We start from the raw sequence: 15,150 nt of genomic DNA, 5'->3' as shown, positions 1-15,150 counted from the left end.
CAACCCCCTACTTTGTGGACATGGCCTGTTGGGATTTAGCAGAGCTGCTTTCATTTTGGATTCCAGTTGCTTACCTGTCCTCTTTCTGCTCTCAGGATGTTTCTTTTTGTACCCCACTTCACTGATGATGCGTTTCGATTCCCAGGCAGGCTTTTAATTGCCATGAAGGACCTCAGCCAGCGCTGCACGTCTATCCTCACCTTCAGGATTTCAGACACTTGTACTGGACTGATCACCATGGGACAGTGATGGCACAGACATAACCATGGGTGTGTGGATTTGTCTTGAAGGAAATGAAGCATCAGCATTATTTCTGTACTTCCTTTCTTAGACCTACAAAGCACATGCGTTAAAGTCATTATTTATTGCTTTTTCCTCTTGCCTCTCTTTCAGATTCTAACAGTGGGAAGATGCTGATGAACAGAAATGAAACTTGGCTCCCTAATTCCTCCTCTGCTGACTCATCCTTTGTGGAAGGAGGTGGCAACTTGGCAGGGATCGGCCTGCAGGAGGTGGTCATCGGCCTGGTATTAACCCTCATTGACTTGATCACGCTCCTGGGAAACACAATAGTGTTCATCTGCCCAGTGGTGGAAAAGAGGCTGCGCACCGTCACCTATATGTTTATCATGTCCTTGGCCATGGCAGACTTCCTTGTAGCTTGTCTGGTCATGCCCTTCAGGTAAGAAGTGCTTGCGAGGTAAGATCAGGTGGTGGAGTCTGTGTGTGTGCAATGGCATTTCCCCTCGCTTAGTAGCTGCTCCTTGGGTAGAGCTGGATAGAAGTTCGTGGGCTGTGCTTAGGGCTGTGCTTTCCAAAGAGCTGAATGGTGGTTGGGGTCTATATGTGCTTCTATGCCTCAGTTTCTCTATGCTTTATAGTGGGTCTACTTATGGAGAGACTTCCCAAAGGTGTTCCTTCTGTTGGCTACATAGGGATGCTGGCTGCATCCAGCCTTTGAGGTGGCTCCAGTGCAAGAAGTCCTGTCTTCCAGGACTAGCTCTGCACTGCACGTGGGGTCAACAGGGTTGCTAGAGGATTTTGCGTGCTCTGAGTGTTTGGGGAATGGGAGATGAGGACTGTGACTGGTGTGTCAGCATTAAGCACAATGTGTTGTTCCTTCTAGAGTTTCAAAGGCAGAGCAGCAGATCACAGCATGTGTTTTCCCCTCATTTTTCTTATTCAAGAATGACTATTGAAATCAGTGCAGTTCAATTCTCTGCTTTCCATTTTACACTTCTTTATCTTTTATTTTCTGGTAGCGGAAGGGAGAAGTAAAACTGTTCCTTGCTAGCGTTAGAAAAGGGATGATTTGATGTTACTGACCACGAAAGGCTGTTGCAGAGGTGTTGTTCTTCATATTCTTGGTGAAACATGGAATCCTGATTGTTCCTTCAGGTTCAGGCAATGTACAGTGGGGTTTGTGGGGACGGCTGCTGACCTTGCCAATCAAACAGCCTAGAAGAACCACAGTCTGCAGGGGGATAACAAATGGGACTGATGCATGGGTTCTGATGCGTGTTAGTGCATGCCAAACAGAAGGAAAAGAAATGATCATAGGAGCCAGTTTGACCCAGGAAAACGTGACAGAAAAGGAAAACCAGGCTGTCCCTTGGTGCCTAAATTTCATAAGAATAAGACTTCTGTTTTGTTCTGGTTTGGCTCGTGTGCAGGAGCAGTTCAGCTGTGCTTGGCTCTTGTCTGGGTACTCCAGCCAGCCCAGCTATTTCCAGGCTGAATATTTCCAGCTACTCTCTTCTTTTGCAAGCAAAAGTGAACCACAGCAGTGACTTTGCTCATGCTGTGTGCTTCTTTGGGCTTTTATTACTCCTTTTTCACCAGCACCGTGTCCAAGCTACAGAGACCTTTTACATCAGAGAAGAGAGAACAGGTACCACATCCTGGAACCACATCCACAGGTACCCTGAGCTGTAAGAACATCTGCCAGGTCAAGTGCATCCCACCAGATACGTGCTGATGGGAGATAGGAATCCGTGTGCAGGGATGCTCATGACAGCAGCGTGGTCTACTTCTGGAAGGCCATGGTGCTCACACCACAGGCTTTGCAGCACCTCTGGGGATAAGAGGGCTTCTGAGGAGTGGGAACAAGGCACCCAAGTCCATTATTGGCCCCATGCTTTGACTTCTATGGGACTCATCTGTAAAAAGAGCCATGAAACCTTTCTACATGCGTGCAGTGGGACCCTCCATGCTGCCCATGTGGAGGCTGGGTATGCTCCAGTGTACCCAGCTCTCTCTTGTTTGCATTATGTCAGGTTTTCTCCCTTCGTTTCCAAACCCTCTATCTCACCCTTTCTCTGGTTAAACCTCAAAATCCTGCCTGAGATACATGGCTATCCCTCCAGAAAACATCAGGAGTTGAAGAGAAGGAAGACAACTGCTTCACGCAGTAACTGAGTCTCAGTGACTTCAGACTCATGGCCCCTTCTGTGCCCAGCGGGGAGAAGATGCTCCCAGCTCCACGATGGGGGACTTTTCAGCTGAGGAAATCCACATGCTTGTGTCCACAGATCAGTCCCCAGAGTGGTGCCACGGGTACCTGGGAAGGTGGGAATGCTGCACTGCAATCCCAGCAGTTCACAGTGGGAACACAAAGACACACCAGCATCTACGCAGGGACAGGTTCTGCTATAGGTTGGTGTTGCCTGGATTGTTGTGCAGCATCCTATATAACAAGAAGCTCCTGGGGCCCTTCATCACCACTGTACCCAGTGTTGTGCTCTAGAACGACCTTCACAAGTCACTGAAATGAATCACTGCTAATCAGATGCAGAGCAGACACTGGTTTCTAACTCCTCTGCCCTCAAGCTGACTCCTTGTGCCCTGGCAGAGCCCACCTGCATGCACTGCAGCACAGCAGCACCACCTCCTCTGTATTTACCCAGCAAGCTGTGAAGTTCCAGGATAATTAAAGCTTTGCAGGACCAAGTCATCACTCAGCCTTTCACATCGAATTCACACGCAACGCTTGTTTCAGCAGCACCCCAGGAGCCGCAGAAAGCAGGGGAAAGAAGGAGGAAGAGAATGGCATCTAATTGAATGCTACAGAAACGTGCACCAGCCTTCCTACAGCTGCCATACACTCCTTCCTTCACTGCTCACTTCTTAAAGACCCTTCTTGACTTTGTTAGAAATGATTTTGGTGTAATGTCTGCTTTGTGGTGGGGTGCTCACCTCGCTGAGGCATTTGGGAGCTACGTAACATGCAGGCTCTATGGGCTTCCTCCTAGGATTTAATGTTTTAACCAGGAGTTAGCTTTGAAGCATGAGACCAGATGAAAACTGAGTTTCTTGGAGGAGAGAGCATCTTCCATGGCCCAGGACCTGGGTGGAAATCATAAAAGCCTGCTCTACACAGGAAAAGCTGTGATAGACAAAGCTGTGCAGATATAAATTTGGGGAGGTCTGGGGGGGCAAAACACCTCCCTAAAGGCATCTACTTGCAATAGGGTGCAGGCAAGAAGCATGGGTTTGGTCTTCTTTAGCCATGCCTCACCAAGGTGCCATGTGTTGCGCTTTGAGGGTGAATCCCTGCTCTCTGAGCTGCAAACCCACCTTTAGTACCTCTGTGTTAAATCATGGTGTTACCACCCCTAGCCTTGAAGACATGCATGCACTGAGTCCTTCCAGCTGTGATTCCCACCTGTTTTCTCTCGCAGCATCATTTACGAGGTGACGGGGATGTGGCTGTTTGGGAAGCTCTTCTGCAAAGTCTGGATCTCCTTCGATGTCATGTTCTGCACCGCATCCATCGTCACCTTGTGCTTCATCAGCCTGGACAGGTACTGCTCCGTCGTGACCCCCTACCACTATTCAAGAAGGATGTCCCGTGGCAGGTGAGTGGTGCTGCTCATCACTTTGGGTCCCTCCCTATCTTGATCTATATTGGCCCATATTGACTCAAGACCAAATGAACTATTAACAGTTGCTGCCCAAAAGCAGAGTGATGTAGCAAAAGGATCTTTACACTATTTAAAGCTTTGCAGAAGATCTTCACAGGGTGCAGGAGAAAAGGGGAATGCAGCCGAGCTGCTTTGGTGGTGCTCATGGGAATGGACTTTTTTGAGCCAAGGATGGGTTGCAAAATGGGGTAGAAACAAGTGATGTGGCCTGACTTGTACCTACAACTTGCAGGCATTTAATGGGACTAGGTGAAATGACACCCAGAAGAATGCATGTAGCAGTAGTCTTCCACCTCTTCAACTCATGATGCTTTCTGAAGTGATAGTCATATATCTCAGGCAGGATTTTGAGGTTTAACCAGAGAAAGGGTGAGACAGAGAACTTGGAAACAAGGTGAGAAAACCTAACATCATGCAAACGAGAGGGAGCTGGAGTAAAGAGACTGCAGGAATCATAGTGTGCAAAGTAAATCCTGAAACATGACGACGCTTCCCCATCCCTGGCAGTGTTCAAGGCCAGGTTGGATGGGGCTTGGAGCAAGCTGCTCTAGTGGAAGGTGTCCCTGCCTGTGGCAGGGGGTTGGAACTGGATGAGCTTTAAGGTCCCTTTCAACACAAACCACTCTGATTCATAGGGGGAAATGCAGAGAAAATAGGATGAGTTTTTATAAGCTCCTGTCAAGGTTTTATGTGAAACATTGAAATGAGGACTCAAGAGGGGAAAAGTTGTCTAAGGGAGGACACTGGATCTGGAGTGCTTTATCAGGTGGGTTCAGGCTCTTTTGGGGAAGTTTTTCCCACTGTAACTCTTGCTGCGTGCTATTTGGGAGCATAGGTCCCTAAGATGAGGAGGGAGCTGCACATCATGCTGTGGTGCAGAGCAAGCGCTGCAGTGGTCCTGAGGATCACGTGCCCATCAGCTCCACCCTATTGCTGCTCAGATGATAATGGCTAGAAACCCAAGCTGAAACCAAACAGGAAAATCTACATGCAGTTGTTTTAAATATAACCAGAAATCCTCTGTGAAACCGTTTCTCCTCATTTTTTTCAGCCATCCCTTAGGCTGACCCCAGTTCTGTAAAGCACAGACAAAGTTACCCCACTGTTACAGATATTCATGTCTGGACCTGTTGTACCCCATCTTTTTCCCTTCTCCAGGCCCTGTGGTACTGCAGAGCAGTGATATCCCACATGGGTTACCATGGGGATTGACTCGTACTGCGTGTTTTCAACTCAAAATTGCTCATACCCTCTCTCCCCTCCCTATTTCCTTGCACAGATGCATCGCAATGACCTGCACGGTCTGGGTATACTCCTCTCTCATTTCCTTCCTTCCTGTCATGCAAGGCTGGAACGAGATCCCCGGGGTGGACTTTGATGCAGGCAGAGAATGCATCTTTGTCACCAACTGGATTTTTGCCATCGTGGCTTCTGCTCTGGCGTTTTTCGTTCCCTTCATGGTCATGTGCAGCATGTACTTCTTCATCTACCGCGCTTCGCGGCTCAAAGCCACTCGGATCATGTCTCAGACCCTGGAGATCCACTACCACCCCAACAGCAAGCGGCAGAACCACCTGCAGCTGGAGAACAAGGCCACACGCACCATCAGCATCATCATTTCAGTCTTTGTGCTCTGCTGGCTGCCCTACTTCGTCCTCAACGTCTGGCTCGCAGCAAGAGGCACCGACTCCACCAGCACGGTCTTGGTTGAGGCATTCAAGATCATCACTTGGTTGGGGTATTGCAACTCCACTATCAACCCGATGCTTTATGCTTTCCTGAACAGGGACTTCCAACGGGCTCTGAAGAAGCTGCTCATCTGCAGGCAGAGGTCTCAAGTGGACACTGGAGAAGACATGGTTTCCATAGCCACATTTTCCAAGACTGCTCCAGACATGGAATATAGCATTACGGTGCCAGTGCCCAATGGTGCCCTGAAAGGCAAACCCAAATAACGGGGATTCAGAATCAGCTGCTGGAGGTGGTGGTACAGAAAGTGCCAGAGCACATCCTAATGGAAAAATAATGGGTAGGAAAATAGGGGAAGGAGGGGCTGGAATATTACAGGTGGGGACATAGGGCAAAAGTGCATTTCTTCATCTTCCACAGTTTTGTAAACAAGGAACTTTGGTATTTTAGGGGCAACTTGTTATAACTAATGGAGCTAATTCCTTCCTGCCTAATTACTTTTTAATAAGCATTTCCTAAGACAAATTCAACCTTCATGCAGGGGAAAACAACATCAGCATGATAATGTGAACTTGTCTCCATGTACCTCCTGGTGATCTGCACTGTAAGGTGGGAGAGTGTTTCTCATTTCTCAAGATGCTGTAGCTCTCACCTTGCAGCTTACATTACAGATTTCATAGAACCATAGAATGGTTTGGCCTGAAGGGACCTTAAAGCTCACCCAGTTCCAACCCCTGCCATGGGCAGGGACACCTTCCACTAGAGCAGCTTGCTCAGATTTGACTGGTTTTAGTAATTCTCTGTGTGTCAGTCTGTGTATGGGCATTAGGAGGGATGTGGTTAAGGAGCAGAGGTCACCTCTTTACAAAGGCACCACTCTGCAGTCTGGGCTGTTGCTCAGGGTTCAACTCCCTTCTGAGAGGTTCAGAGCTTTCAGTGGCTTTCTGTGAAATACCCGTGAGTGTCCTTACGAATTCTGGATGGGAATATCCTATGTAGCAGGCCCCAGCGAATGAGTAAGACTTGCTGAGAGCACCAAGTGCCCATGCTGAGAGCACTGAGTGCCCATGGGGCTTAAAGGGGGCTGCAGGTGACCGACTGCAGCCAAAAAGGGTACATGAAGAGGAATTACTGCGTATTCTGCACTGTGATGTCTATGCCTTACTGCCATGAGTAATACTGTGGAGTATTGCTGGACTATACAGCCATAAGAAAAGGATGATGAATGGGAATGATCACGTTTACCACTCCCAAGTGCTTGTCTGGACTTCAAACAGCATTAAACAGCACTGGCTGCCTGTGGGAGGACCATGAATTGCCTTACCAAAGGATGACCCTGAAAAGACAGGCCTGCTCCCGAATGTCTCTGCAGCATCATAGCTGTGAGTAAAAGCAGGAGTTGAGCCCACAGGATCACAGACCACTCATACAACAGCCACTGCTTCTCCTGGCATGGTTCTGATGGGGTCTCACCCTGCTTTACACGGGAGTCATTGCACTCAGAGCCTGCTTTTAGACTGATCTTCCATGGACACAAAACACTTGAAGGATGGTTTGTAAAACAGCTTCTTCCGCGTGCTTGCTCACCTACTTGAGACAGGCAAGGCTTATGCAGCCTGAGAAGCACAGGAAACAGCAGAAAGATATCCAGGTTAAAATTTAATGCTAAAACTAACAGACTGAAGCTCTCAGAGGGGTGAAGAACATCACTTTGTTAATAAATAAAGGGGGATGTTAGTAAAAGCCTGAGTGCTTCTGCTCTTCCAGCTCAAAGGCAGCAGAGGACTGTCCTCAGAGGTGTAGCAAAAAGCACTGCCTGGAGCAGTGCAGCTACTGAAGACCCTGGTACAAGCATCAGAAGTTGTCTTTCTCAAGAGCCTGGTGGAAGAAACAGCCCTGACCTGGGGTTGCAGCACTGGTACTCCTCTTCCTGGAGTGGGTCTCCCAGCTCCTACGACTCCAGTAACAACATGGAAGCGGTAAGGAGAATAACTACACAATCCTGCCTTTACTCTCGGGGGAAGCACCTAAATCCAGTGGGCACAAAGGTGGACAGGGGTGGATTTTTGCTTCTGTTACCCAGTTCATTTTGATAAAACAGGACAAGAACTGTGTTTCAGCCCCAGGAGCTATGACGGGAGGGAGCTGAGGGACAGGCAACAACCTCTGCAAGAAGAGGCTGGGACCCCAGGGCTGTAGGAATGCTGCAGAGCCTGTGACCAGAGCTCCCTCCTGCCAGGCTTTAAGCTGGCAGCTCCATGTTCAGGTGTCCCACCACAAAGCGTAGGTAGGAAGGTACACGCTGATTTCCATGGCCACAGGAAGACCTGAGCCACTCTGATTTTTGGTTTCTAGATGTTAATTAACTGAAAGAAGGAAAATAAACCTGTCCATGAGATATCAGGACTGCTATGTAAAGACTGGGGTCTAGTAGACAAGGTAGAAAGCTGCTGCTGTCATCCATACAGAGCTGAGAGAAGCCTGCCTTCATGGCTTTCCCTTTGGGATGTGAGCATAGAGTAAATGCACATGAGATCAAGGCCTTCAGTCATGACTGACCATTCAGTCTGAGTTGACTGAAGAACATCCAGCAGGACAGGGATGGAACATGGAAGTGTAGTATAATTGCAACCTGACTTAAAGAAGGAAAACAACATGAGAGGTGCATCCTCCAGACAGCCTGGTTCTGAAAAGCTGGCAAAATTGAGCTGGTGGGGGTATTGAAGCCCAGCTGGATATTTCTCAGCACAGAGAAGCATCCTCTCTCCCACTGATGGGGCAGAGCAAGTGGAGTTGCCAAAGGCAGGGATATGGGTACTTGCAGGCAAGACTTGGAGGAAAACTCAGTTTTTTTGCCTCTGAACTCAGAGGAAAACCTCTCTGGGTAGGGAAAAGACTTTCTGGAGCAAAAAGGAGGAAAGACAAGGACAACCCACTCCAGCATTCAGTGCTAAGAAAAGCAAAGCCTCACTGAAATGGACAGTGAAGAGCTGAGCATGGCCAGGTGCTTTTGTGACTGGGTATGCATGGTCCAGGGTGGGATTTGTACACGCCTTTGAGGGTAAATGTAACATCCCAGAATACGGAGACATACCTAGTGTGAGCATATATGGCATTTGGATACTGAAATGCTGCAGGGTCCTTGGAACAGGCAGCTGCTTACATCCAGCACACATACACAGGGAGTTAAAAATACCACATTCTTCATTTCCTGTGCTCCATCTGTAATCAGTGAACTGGCAGAGAAGCTTCAGAGGTTTCAAAGATTGGCATTTAACTGTGCATTTATAGCTGATGCTAACAGGGAAATTCAAAGGAGGAAGACACACTTAAAACTGCCTTCTGTTTTAACACAGCTAAACTCCATAAAGTTCTGTTTTTGATCAAATACTGCAGCATTCTGGCTTCAACTGGACAAGTCAGTATCTAGATCCAAGAGCCTTTGTAATCCACTTCTGCCATATCATAAAGCTGCAGAGTATCAGCTGATTTAATTGCTAGTCATAGCGTCACACCACAGTAGTGATCCCTTGAATCCAACATCTACTTAAGAAACTGAATTCAGAGACTACAACTTTAAGAGATTTAAGCCTGTAAACCAGGAAAATGCACTGATAGAAAACCAGTTCTAACAGTGCAAGAACTATCCCTTCTTATCATAGAATCACAGAATGGTTTGGGTTGGAAAGCATCTTAAGATCATCCAGTTCCAACCCCCTGCCATGGGCAGAAACACCACACACTAGACCATGTCACCCAAGGCTCTGTCCAACCTGGCCTTGAACATTGCCAGGGATGGAGCATTCACCACTTCTTCGGGCAACCTGCGCCAGTGCCTCACCACCCTCACAGTAAAGAACTTCCTTATATCTAACCTGAACTTCTCCTGTTTCAGTTTGAACCTATTACCTCTTGTCCTATCACCACAATCCCTCTGTTAACAGCTGAGAGCTCTGTAATCCACTCAGTTTAGAGAGATCAGTTCTCTTCTTTCTTCAGGCAGTATCTCACTTCCAAGCAGCATATTCATCTTTGCAGCATCACGTGCACTGTGGCAAGTAGGAGACAGGAAAGCAAAGCAAGTTAAGAGAGATGCAGTTCCCTTCCTTGTGTTCCAGCTACACTTGGCTGCCATCTGCAGCCTGCACGGAGCTGGCTCTGAACAGAAGCGAGTACTAAAGTGGTTTCCTTTATAAATAAAAAACTTTATTAAATCATTTAGACTTGAAAGAAGTCACAATAATTAAATGCACTCAACAACTGCAGCGAGTGCGTTCTGTACACCACCAACCCAAATGGATTGATTCTGGATTTTATAAATAAAAATTACCATATTTACAGGGAGAAATAAAAAGCATGGCATTAGGCAGTTAAATCAGCAGGTTACACGAATAGCCTACCAGTTGATTCCTTAAAAAGTACAAAATCTACAAGGTTACATACGACACGTATGACTTCATTAGGCTTAAGTCTGCAGAATCACAACATTTTCATACATCAGTTTTACTATGGCTCTTTCAACCACTGCCTAAAAAACCTCCTTTTTTGAATGGCAAAAAAAGCTCCTTTTCCTTCTCTACAGGTTTATCTGTATAAAATGCATTCCCTAAGTTCTACTATAGTGCAGAACTATGAAATGATTTCTTCTAATGACTGGCTATGGAGAGTGACAGTATGTACAACTGTGGTACTTTTTTTTTGCTTTAAAAATAGTGCAGCTTCCCAGTTTAGCCACCAGGAACAAAGAGTGGAGTCATAGTTCATTTCAAAATCCTCTTCATTTCACCAAAGAGCAAGTGATCCGGAGAGATACTCACTAGGCTTAGAGACTGTAATTTGCTCTATAAAAATACAGGATTTTCATTCTATTTACATGTTACAGATCTCTCACTTACCCAGCAAGCTGATATATACAAGCTTCAAAAAACAACCCCCAGTAAACTCCCAAAAAAGGATAATGGAGCACACCATTGGCAAGCACAGTAGCTGGACCCATCCACCTAGGACAGTTAAGGTAAGAAGAATGGAATGTGAAAAGCGTGGTTACTGGTTCTCGTTGGCTTGTCAAAGGAAACCATAAATGTGTCCAACACGTCTTATACGCTAAACATGGCAAAACCCAAAAGTTGAAGTAAACTATTTCCAAAGATACACATTCTGCATCATAGGATCCTTCTGCTGAACAATCCCTGGAAAACCTGCTGCGTGGAAGAAGCGATCCTGAGGATAGTTATTTGCTTGGTTGTCTGGAATGTTTGTTTCCTGATAAACTCATTGTCCGTGACCTCTGCCTAAGCACTGGTTTTGGTGGGAGTTCCAAGTCTTCAAATACAGGGTTTTCTATGATTGCTGCAGCCTCTGGTCTTTCAGTGGGACTTGGAGAGAGCATGTCCTTCACCATGGTGTACTAAAAGAAAACGCAGCGTAAGTGTTACATGCACCAATTCAAACATTCTTTCTTATTTAATGTTCTGTATGAACAAGAAGATGATGTTCCCAGTTGCTATCTGAGTAATTTGGGTATTACTGCTTTGGCACAGTAGCTAGAAGTGCATTAAATAGATGAAAACAGACCACTGGGCATCTGTTAAACTGTCTTTATCGTCAAGGACAACAATCAATTTGGCAAATCAAATCTGACCTAAGATTCAATAGTTATAAAACCTTTCCATTATTTGCAATCAAAAAAACATTTAAAACATATGTAATATAATTTGTGAGTAATTGTTTGCTTCATAGAATCACACAATGGTTTGGGTTGGAAGAGCCCTTAAAAATGATCTAGTTCCAATCTCTCTGCCACAAGCAGGGACACCTTCAAGTTTAAACCACCATGTTTTAAGGCAGGCAGGAATTCTTCACAGTGAATTAGAGGTATTCCTTTAAATATACAGGTAGTTTGAATATTTCTCTCCGATTTAACTAGAATCAGTGTCCTACTCATCACATTCCCCTAGGCAGCCTACAGCTATAAACCAAGAAAGGCTAGTCTCATTTAGCTGCTGGTCTGAAGCTACCATGAACCCTGAAAGCATCTCAGCTTCTTATTGGAGAGGTTTTGTACATCACCTCCTCTTTGTGCACAACCGCATCACTTTAAAAATCCCACTAATGAGAACACAGCACAATTTGCTCATATGATTTCCTACTTGAGATATGAGTTTCTGTCGTGAGATCTCACACAGCCATGGTGCTACCTATAGTCTCCCCTTTATTTGTCTGGAACTCAGCACTTTGTGTGAATGTGGACTTGTTGCAAGAAACCATGTCAGGATGTATGTGAAATGAATGACAAAGGGAAGTCAGGTATAGTTACTGGAGGTAAATTGTGTGACAGAAATATCATCATCCACATTATTGTATAATGTTATAGCTTCGAAAAGGAGAAAAGTACAGGGATAGAGAGAGGAATCTTAATAACATAAAAGCTCTTTTTTCCCCCCTCCTTTTTTACCTACAAAGCAATTGAAAAGCAAAGAAGAAAGCAACACTTATTAAAGAAAAAGCTACCATTAACAGCATCAGATGCACTTACCTCTTGTGCATATTTCTGAATGAACAATGGTGGGAAATTCAAATTTCTAACATCACTTAAGGTCTGCAAGAATATGAAGAAAAACATGTAACTTTTCCAAAATACCATTCTCCACTACTATTACTCTATAATTTTTAAAAGATATGTAGACTATGCAAACAAATCAGCCTGATGGAAGAAAAGACTTGTTTAAATGATACAGCATCACAGACTGGTTTGTGTTGGAAGGGACCTTAAAGCTCACCCAGTTCCAACCCCCTGTCATGGGCAGAGACACCTTCCACTAGACCAGGTCTCTCCAAGCCTTGTCCAGCCTGGCCTGGTTTAAAGGCTTGCTGCAGTGGTTAAAAATCACAACATGCTTAAATAGGCCAGTTTCTGCTTCCCTGGGTATGCAGCCTGCATTAGAAATAGTGTTACAAGAATTCTGATCTCTGCAGTTTTAAATCAGATACACAAACTTGTCCTTTCTCACTTGGGCTCAACGAATCTGTGCACCACCCATAATCCCTAAGATCATCTACACCAGTATGAAGACACATGAACTGACCAGATCTGTCTCAACAACATAAGCACTAGTCTTTAACTCTTATAGACTAACGAGTTGATTGATGAGCAGTTTTGAACGCAGATCACGTTGTATTTCTGTGTCCTTTGCAAGGCAGCTGGTCTCCTTCTGTGTTTCTTTCATAACCAGCACATCAGCTCCACCTAGTGACACTATTTTTCCCATGTTCTGCCACACCATTAGTTGCACCAGGCTACCTTACTCACTTCAGCGTGTTTTCATCATAGAATGGTTTGGGTTGAAGGGACCTTAAAGCTTTTCCAGTTCCAACCCCTGCCGTGGGCAGGGACACCTTCCACTAGAGCAGGCTGCTCCAAGCCCCGTCAACCTGGCCTATTGAGGATAGCTCTTTATGGGGTATGGGTTCCAGTAAAACTGATTTTAAGGACATTGAAATTGGTTTCAGTGCAAGGGGCTCAAATTCAGCACTGCCATTCCTTGAATAGACTAGACTCTTTTGTACCATAAAACCCCAGAGCATTTTAAGCAAAAGAATGCAATGCCAGTGTAGGTGAAGTATTTGGTCAGGCTGCTTTCATGGTGTGGTTCAAGTTGCTTGTTACATCTCTGCTGAAAGCAATCCATCTTCACATGAGAATTTACCCCCCTCCTAGGCACATATAAATTCTAAATACAAGTTATAATGATTCTCTCTTTCTTGCATAGGCCACTGGTCATCACATACAAGAGGCTGCAGCCCCTGTTCTCTGTGAACTTGTTCCTGAGCAAGATGGATCTCGCATCCATTTTAACAGCAAGCAAGAGTTGTAATGCACCATCAAACTTCCCAAATTCACGTTTCACGCAATGAAGGTAACCAGTTACTGGGAAGATTGTGCTTGAAGCTGGGCGAGACTCACAGCTAAGACTCACTATAAGAAAAGGAACAGCAGTTTTTCACTAAATGCTCTGAGTGGAAAAGCACTGCAGATGCAAATGAAGGAAGAAATAAAAATGCACAGCATGGTTCCAATTCTTGAATGTAAATCAAGCTCGCAGGCTTAAAGTCACAAGCTATATTTGTTGCTTGAGTTCTTGGCTATCCTAGTTCAATAGTTTCTCTTACTTGGCTTGACAACAGAAGAGCTTTGTAAAGAAATTAAGGCCTCAATTCAACTGCACACATTAGGAAGACTGCAATTTATTTTCAGTGATTCAGGGGTCTGTACAAGGCTGATAAAGAAGTTGTGCTCCTGATTGCAAGACTTGTCAAAAGTGAAAAGAACCTCTTGCAACTGTTTCACTAAGCAAATAGCCGCTTTCAACAAATATACATACCCTGACCCTCTCCATCTGTGTGCTGAAAGGGTAAAGCAGCTCAAAGAGAATCAGTCCCAAAGAAAAGATATCCACCTTGTGTGAATAGGTGTTCCCACAGATCTGGAAATTCAAAATGAGGGTTAGGTCAGTCAAGCCACTCACTGTATGTGATTATGTACAACACAAACGACACCTTTCAAGTTAACATATGGAAGTGATTAGCCCTATGCAGAGCTGAAAACTAGAGGACAGGCACATGAGTGAGGAAGGTCCTGATCACCAGCTCCTCTTTACAGACCCAAATGCAAAGCAAGAGGTTCCCACTTATCTTGCACAATAGTGTGTCCTTGCTCAATTAAATTCGGTGTTACACAGTTATCTAGTACATGAAAAACAAGGTAACTGAAAGCGTCCAAGTACAAATCATTACTCACTTTTTTCCCCTATAATAAATGCATACATTAAAATATTAATTTTGGAATTCAATTTAGTTCAAAACTCTACTTTGATGATGAAGAATTTAATTAACTTGATTGCAACAATTTACTGGAAGGAATTCCTGATCTTTTGAGCTCCCAGGAATTCAGGTGACTTCCAGGCACTGCCAGATACAACTTTAGAGCACAGAGTACAAACCTGTTCTGGGCTCATGTAGAGTTTGGTCCCTACTTGTCCTGTGTGCCTGGCATAAGCTGGCATTGGGGTGAGTACCGATTCTTCCTCCTCATCTTGGTCCATAGCAGTTACCAGTCCAAAATCCCCAACCTTTACTATGTCATCCATTGTGAAAAATATATTGGAAGGCTACAAAACCAAACAGGTAAAAGGAGAAAAGAAAAAGTAAGTATTAAACAAGTCTCAGTTTTTCAGAAGATACAGCACTTTGTTCTAATTCAGATAAATCATGCTGTCAAGGCTAAAACCACTCATTAAACATCAGGTGAGCAGCACCAACTGATAATCTTAGCTATTCACAAGAAAGGAATTACTTCTGCATTAAACAGTCTCCCTTCCCAAAACTCAGACTGCTCATTTCTTGTCATCCCATAGAGGTTTACTGGCACTACATGGGTCTGCTGAGTAACATACACAGAAATCAACAGCTGTTGGGAACAGCACAGATAAGTCATCCAACTCTCCATCACATGGCAAATTCACACCAGATGCTGGGGTTC

At 45.1% G+C, this 15,150-nt stretch overlaps 2 protein-coding genes across 2 annotated transcripts in view; one reads left to right on the top strand and one right to left on the bottom strand.

The window, feature by feature from the left end:
* The first annotated feature begins 404 nt into the window (after positions 1–404).
* LOC133274995 (probable G-protein coupled receptor No9) lies at positions 405–6,654 on the top strand. Its single transcript, XM_061464665.1, has 3 exons — positions 405–682; positions 3,681–3,857; positions 5,203–6,654. Exons 1-3 carry the CDS (start codon positions 411–413, stop codon positions 5,876–5,878), a joined length of 1,125 nt encoding a protein of 374 aa, XP_061320649.1. The 5' UTR covers positions 405–410; the 3' UTR covers positions 5,879–6,654.
* A 3,139-nt stretch (positions 6,655–9,793) lies between these two features.
* The window catches only part of EIF2AK3 (eukaryotic translation initiation factor 2 alpha kinase 3), a 47,164-nt gene continuing 41,807 nt past the window's right edge, over positions 9,794–15,150 (bottom strand). The window contains exons 14-17 of the mRNA XM_061466465.1: positions 14,612–14,779; positions 13,994–14,095; positions 12,148–12,210; positions 9,794–11,019 (exon numbers count right to left, since the gene is read on the bottom strand). Of these exons, the coding sequence (XP_061322449.1) occupies positions 10,843–11,019; positions 12,148–12,210; positions 13,994–14,095; positions 14,612–14,779 (510 nt within the window). The 3' untranslated portion in view covers positions 9,794–10,842. The remainder of the gene's footprint in view (positions 11,020–12,147; positions 12,211–13,993; positions 14,096–14,611; positions 14,780–15,150) is intronic.

The sequence above is a fragment of the Pezoporus flaviventris genome, unplaced genomic scaffold (genome assembly GCF_033815535.1).
Source record: "Pezoporus flaviventris isolate CSIRO_AGI_PZ_B2104156 unplaced genomic scaffold, CSIRO_AGI_Pfla_v1 ptg000002l, whole genome shotgun sequence".
Classification (NCBI taxonomy): domain Eukaryota; kingdom Metazoa; phylum Chordata; class Aves; order Psittaciformes; family Psittacidae; genus Pezoporus; species Pezoporus flaviventris.
Note: the sequence above shows the minus strand (reverse complement) of the source record. Positions and strands in the feature narration are given on the sequence as shown.

Bases quoted from the DNA above. Each gene is read 5' to 3' on its own strand.
- LOC133274995 (XM_061464665.1), top strand. From the start codon at position 411: ATGCTGATGAACAGAAATGAAACTTGGCTCCCTAATTCCTCCTCTGCT. The intron at 683-3,680 runs GTAAGAAGTGCT...TTTCTCTCGCAG, and splicing joins TGTCTGGTCATGCCCTTCAG to CATCATTTACGAGGTGACGG. The intron at 3,858-5,202 runs GTGAGTGGTGCT...TTCCTTGCACAG, and splicing joins AGAAGGATGTCCCGTGGCAG to ATGCATCGCAATGACCTGCA.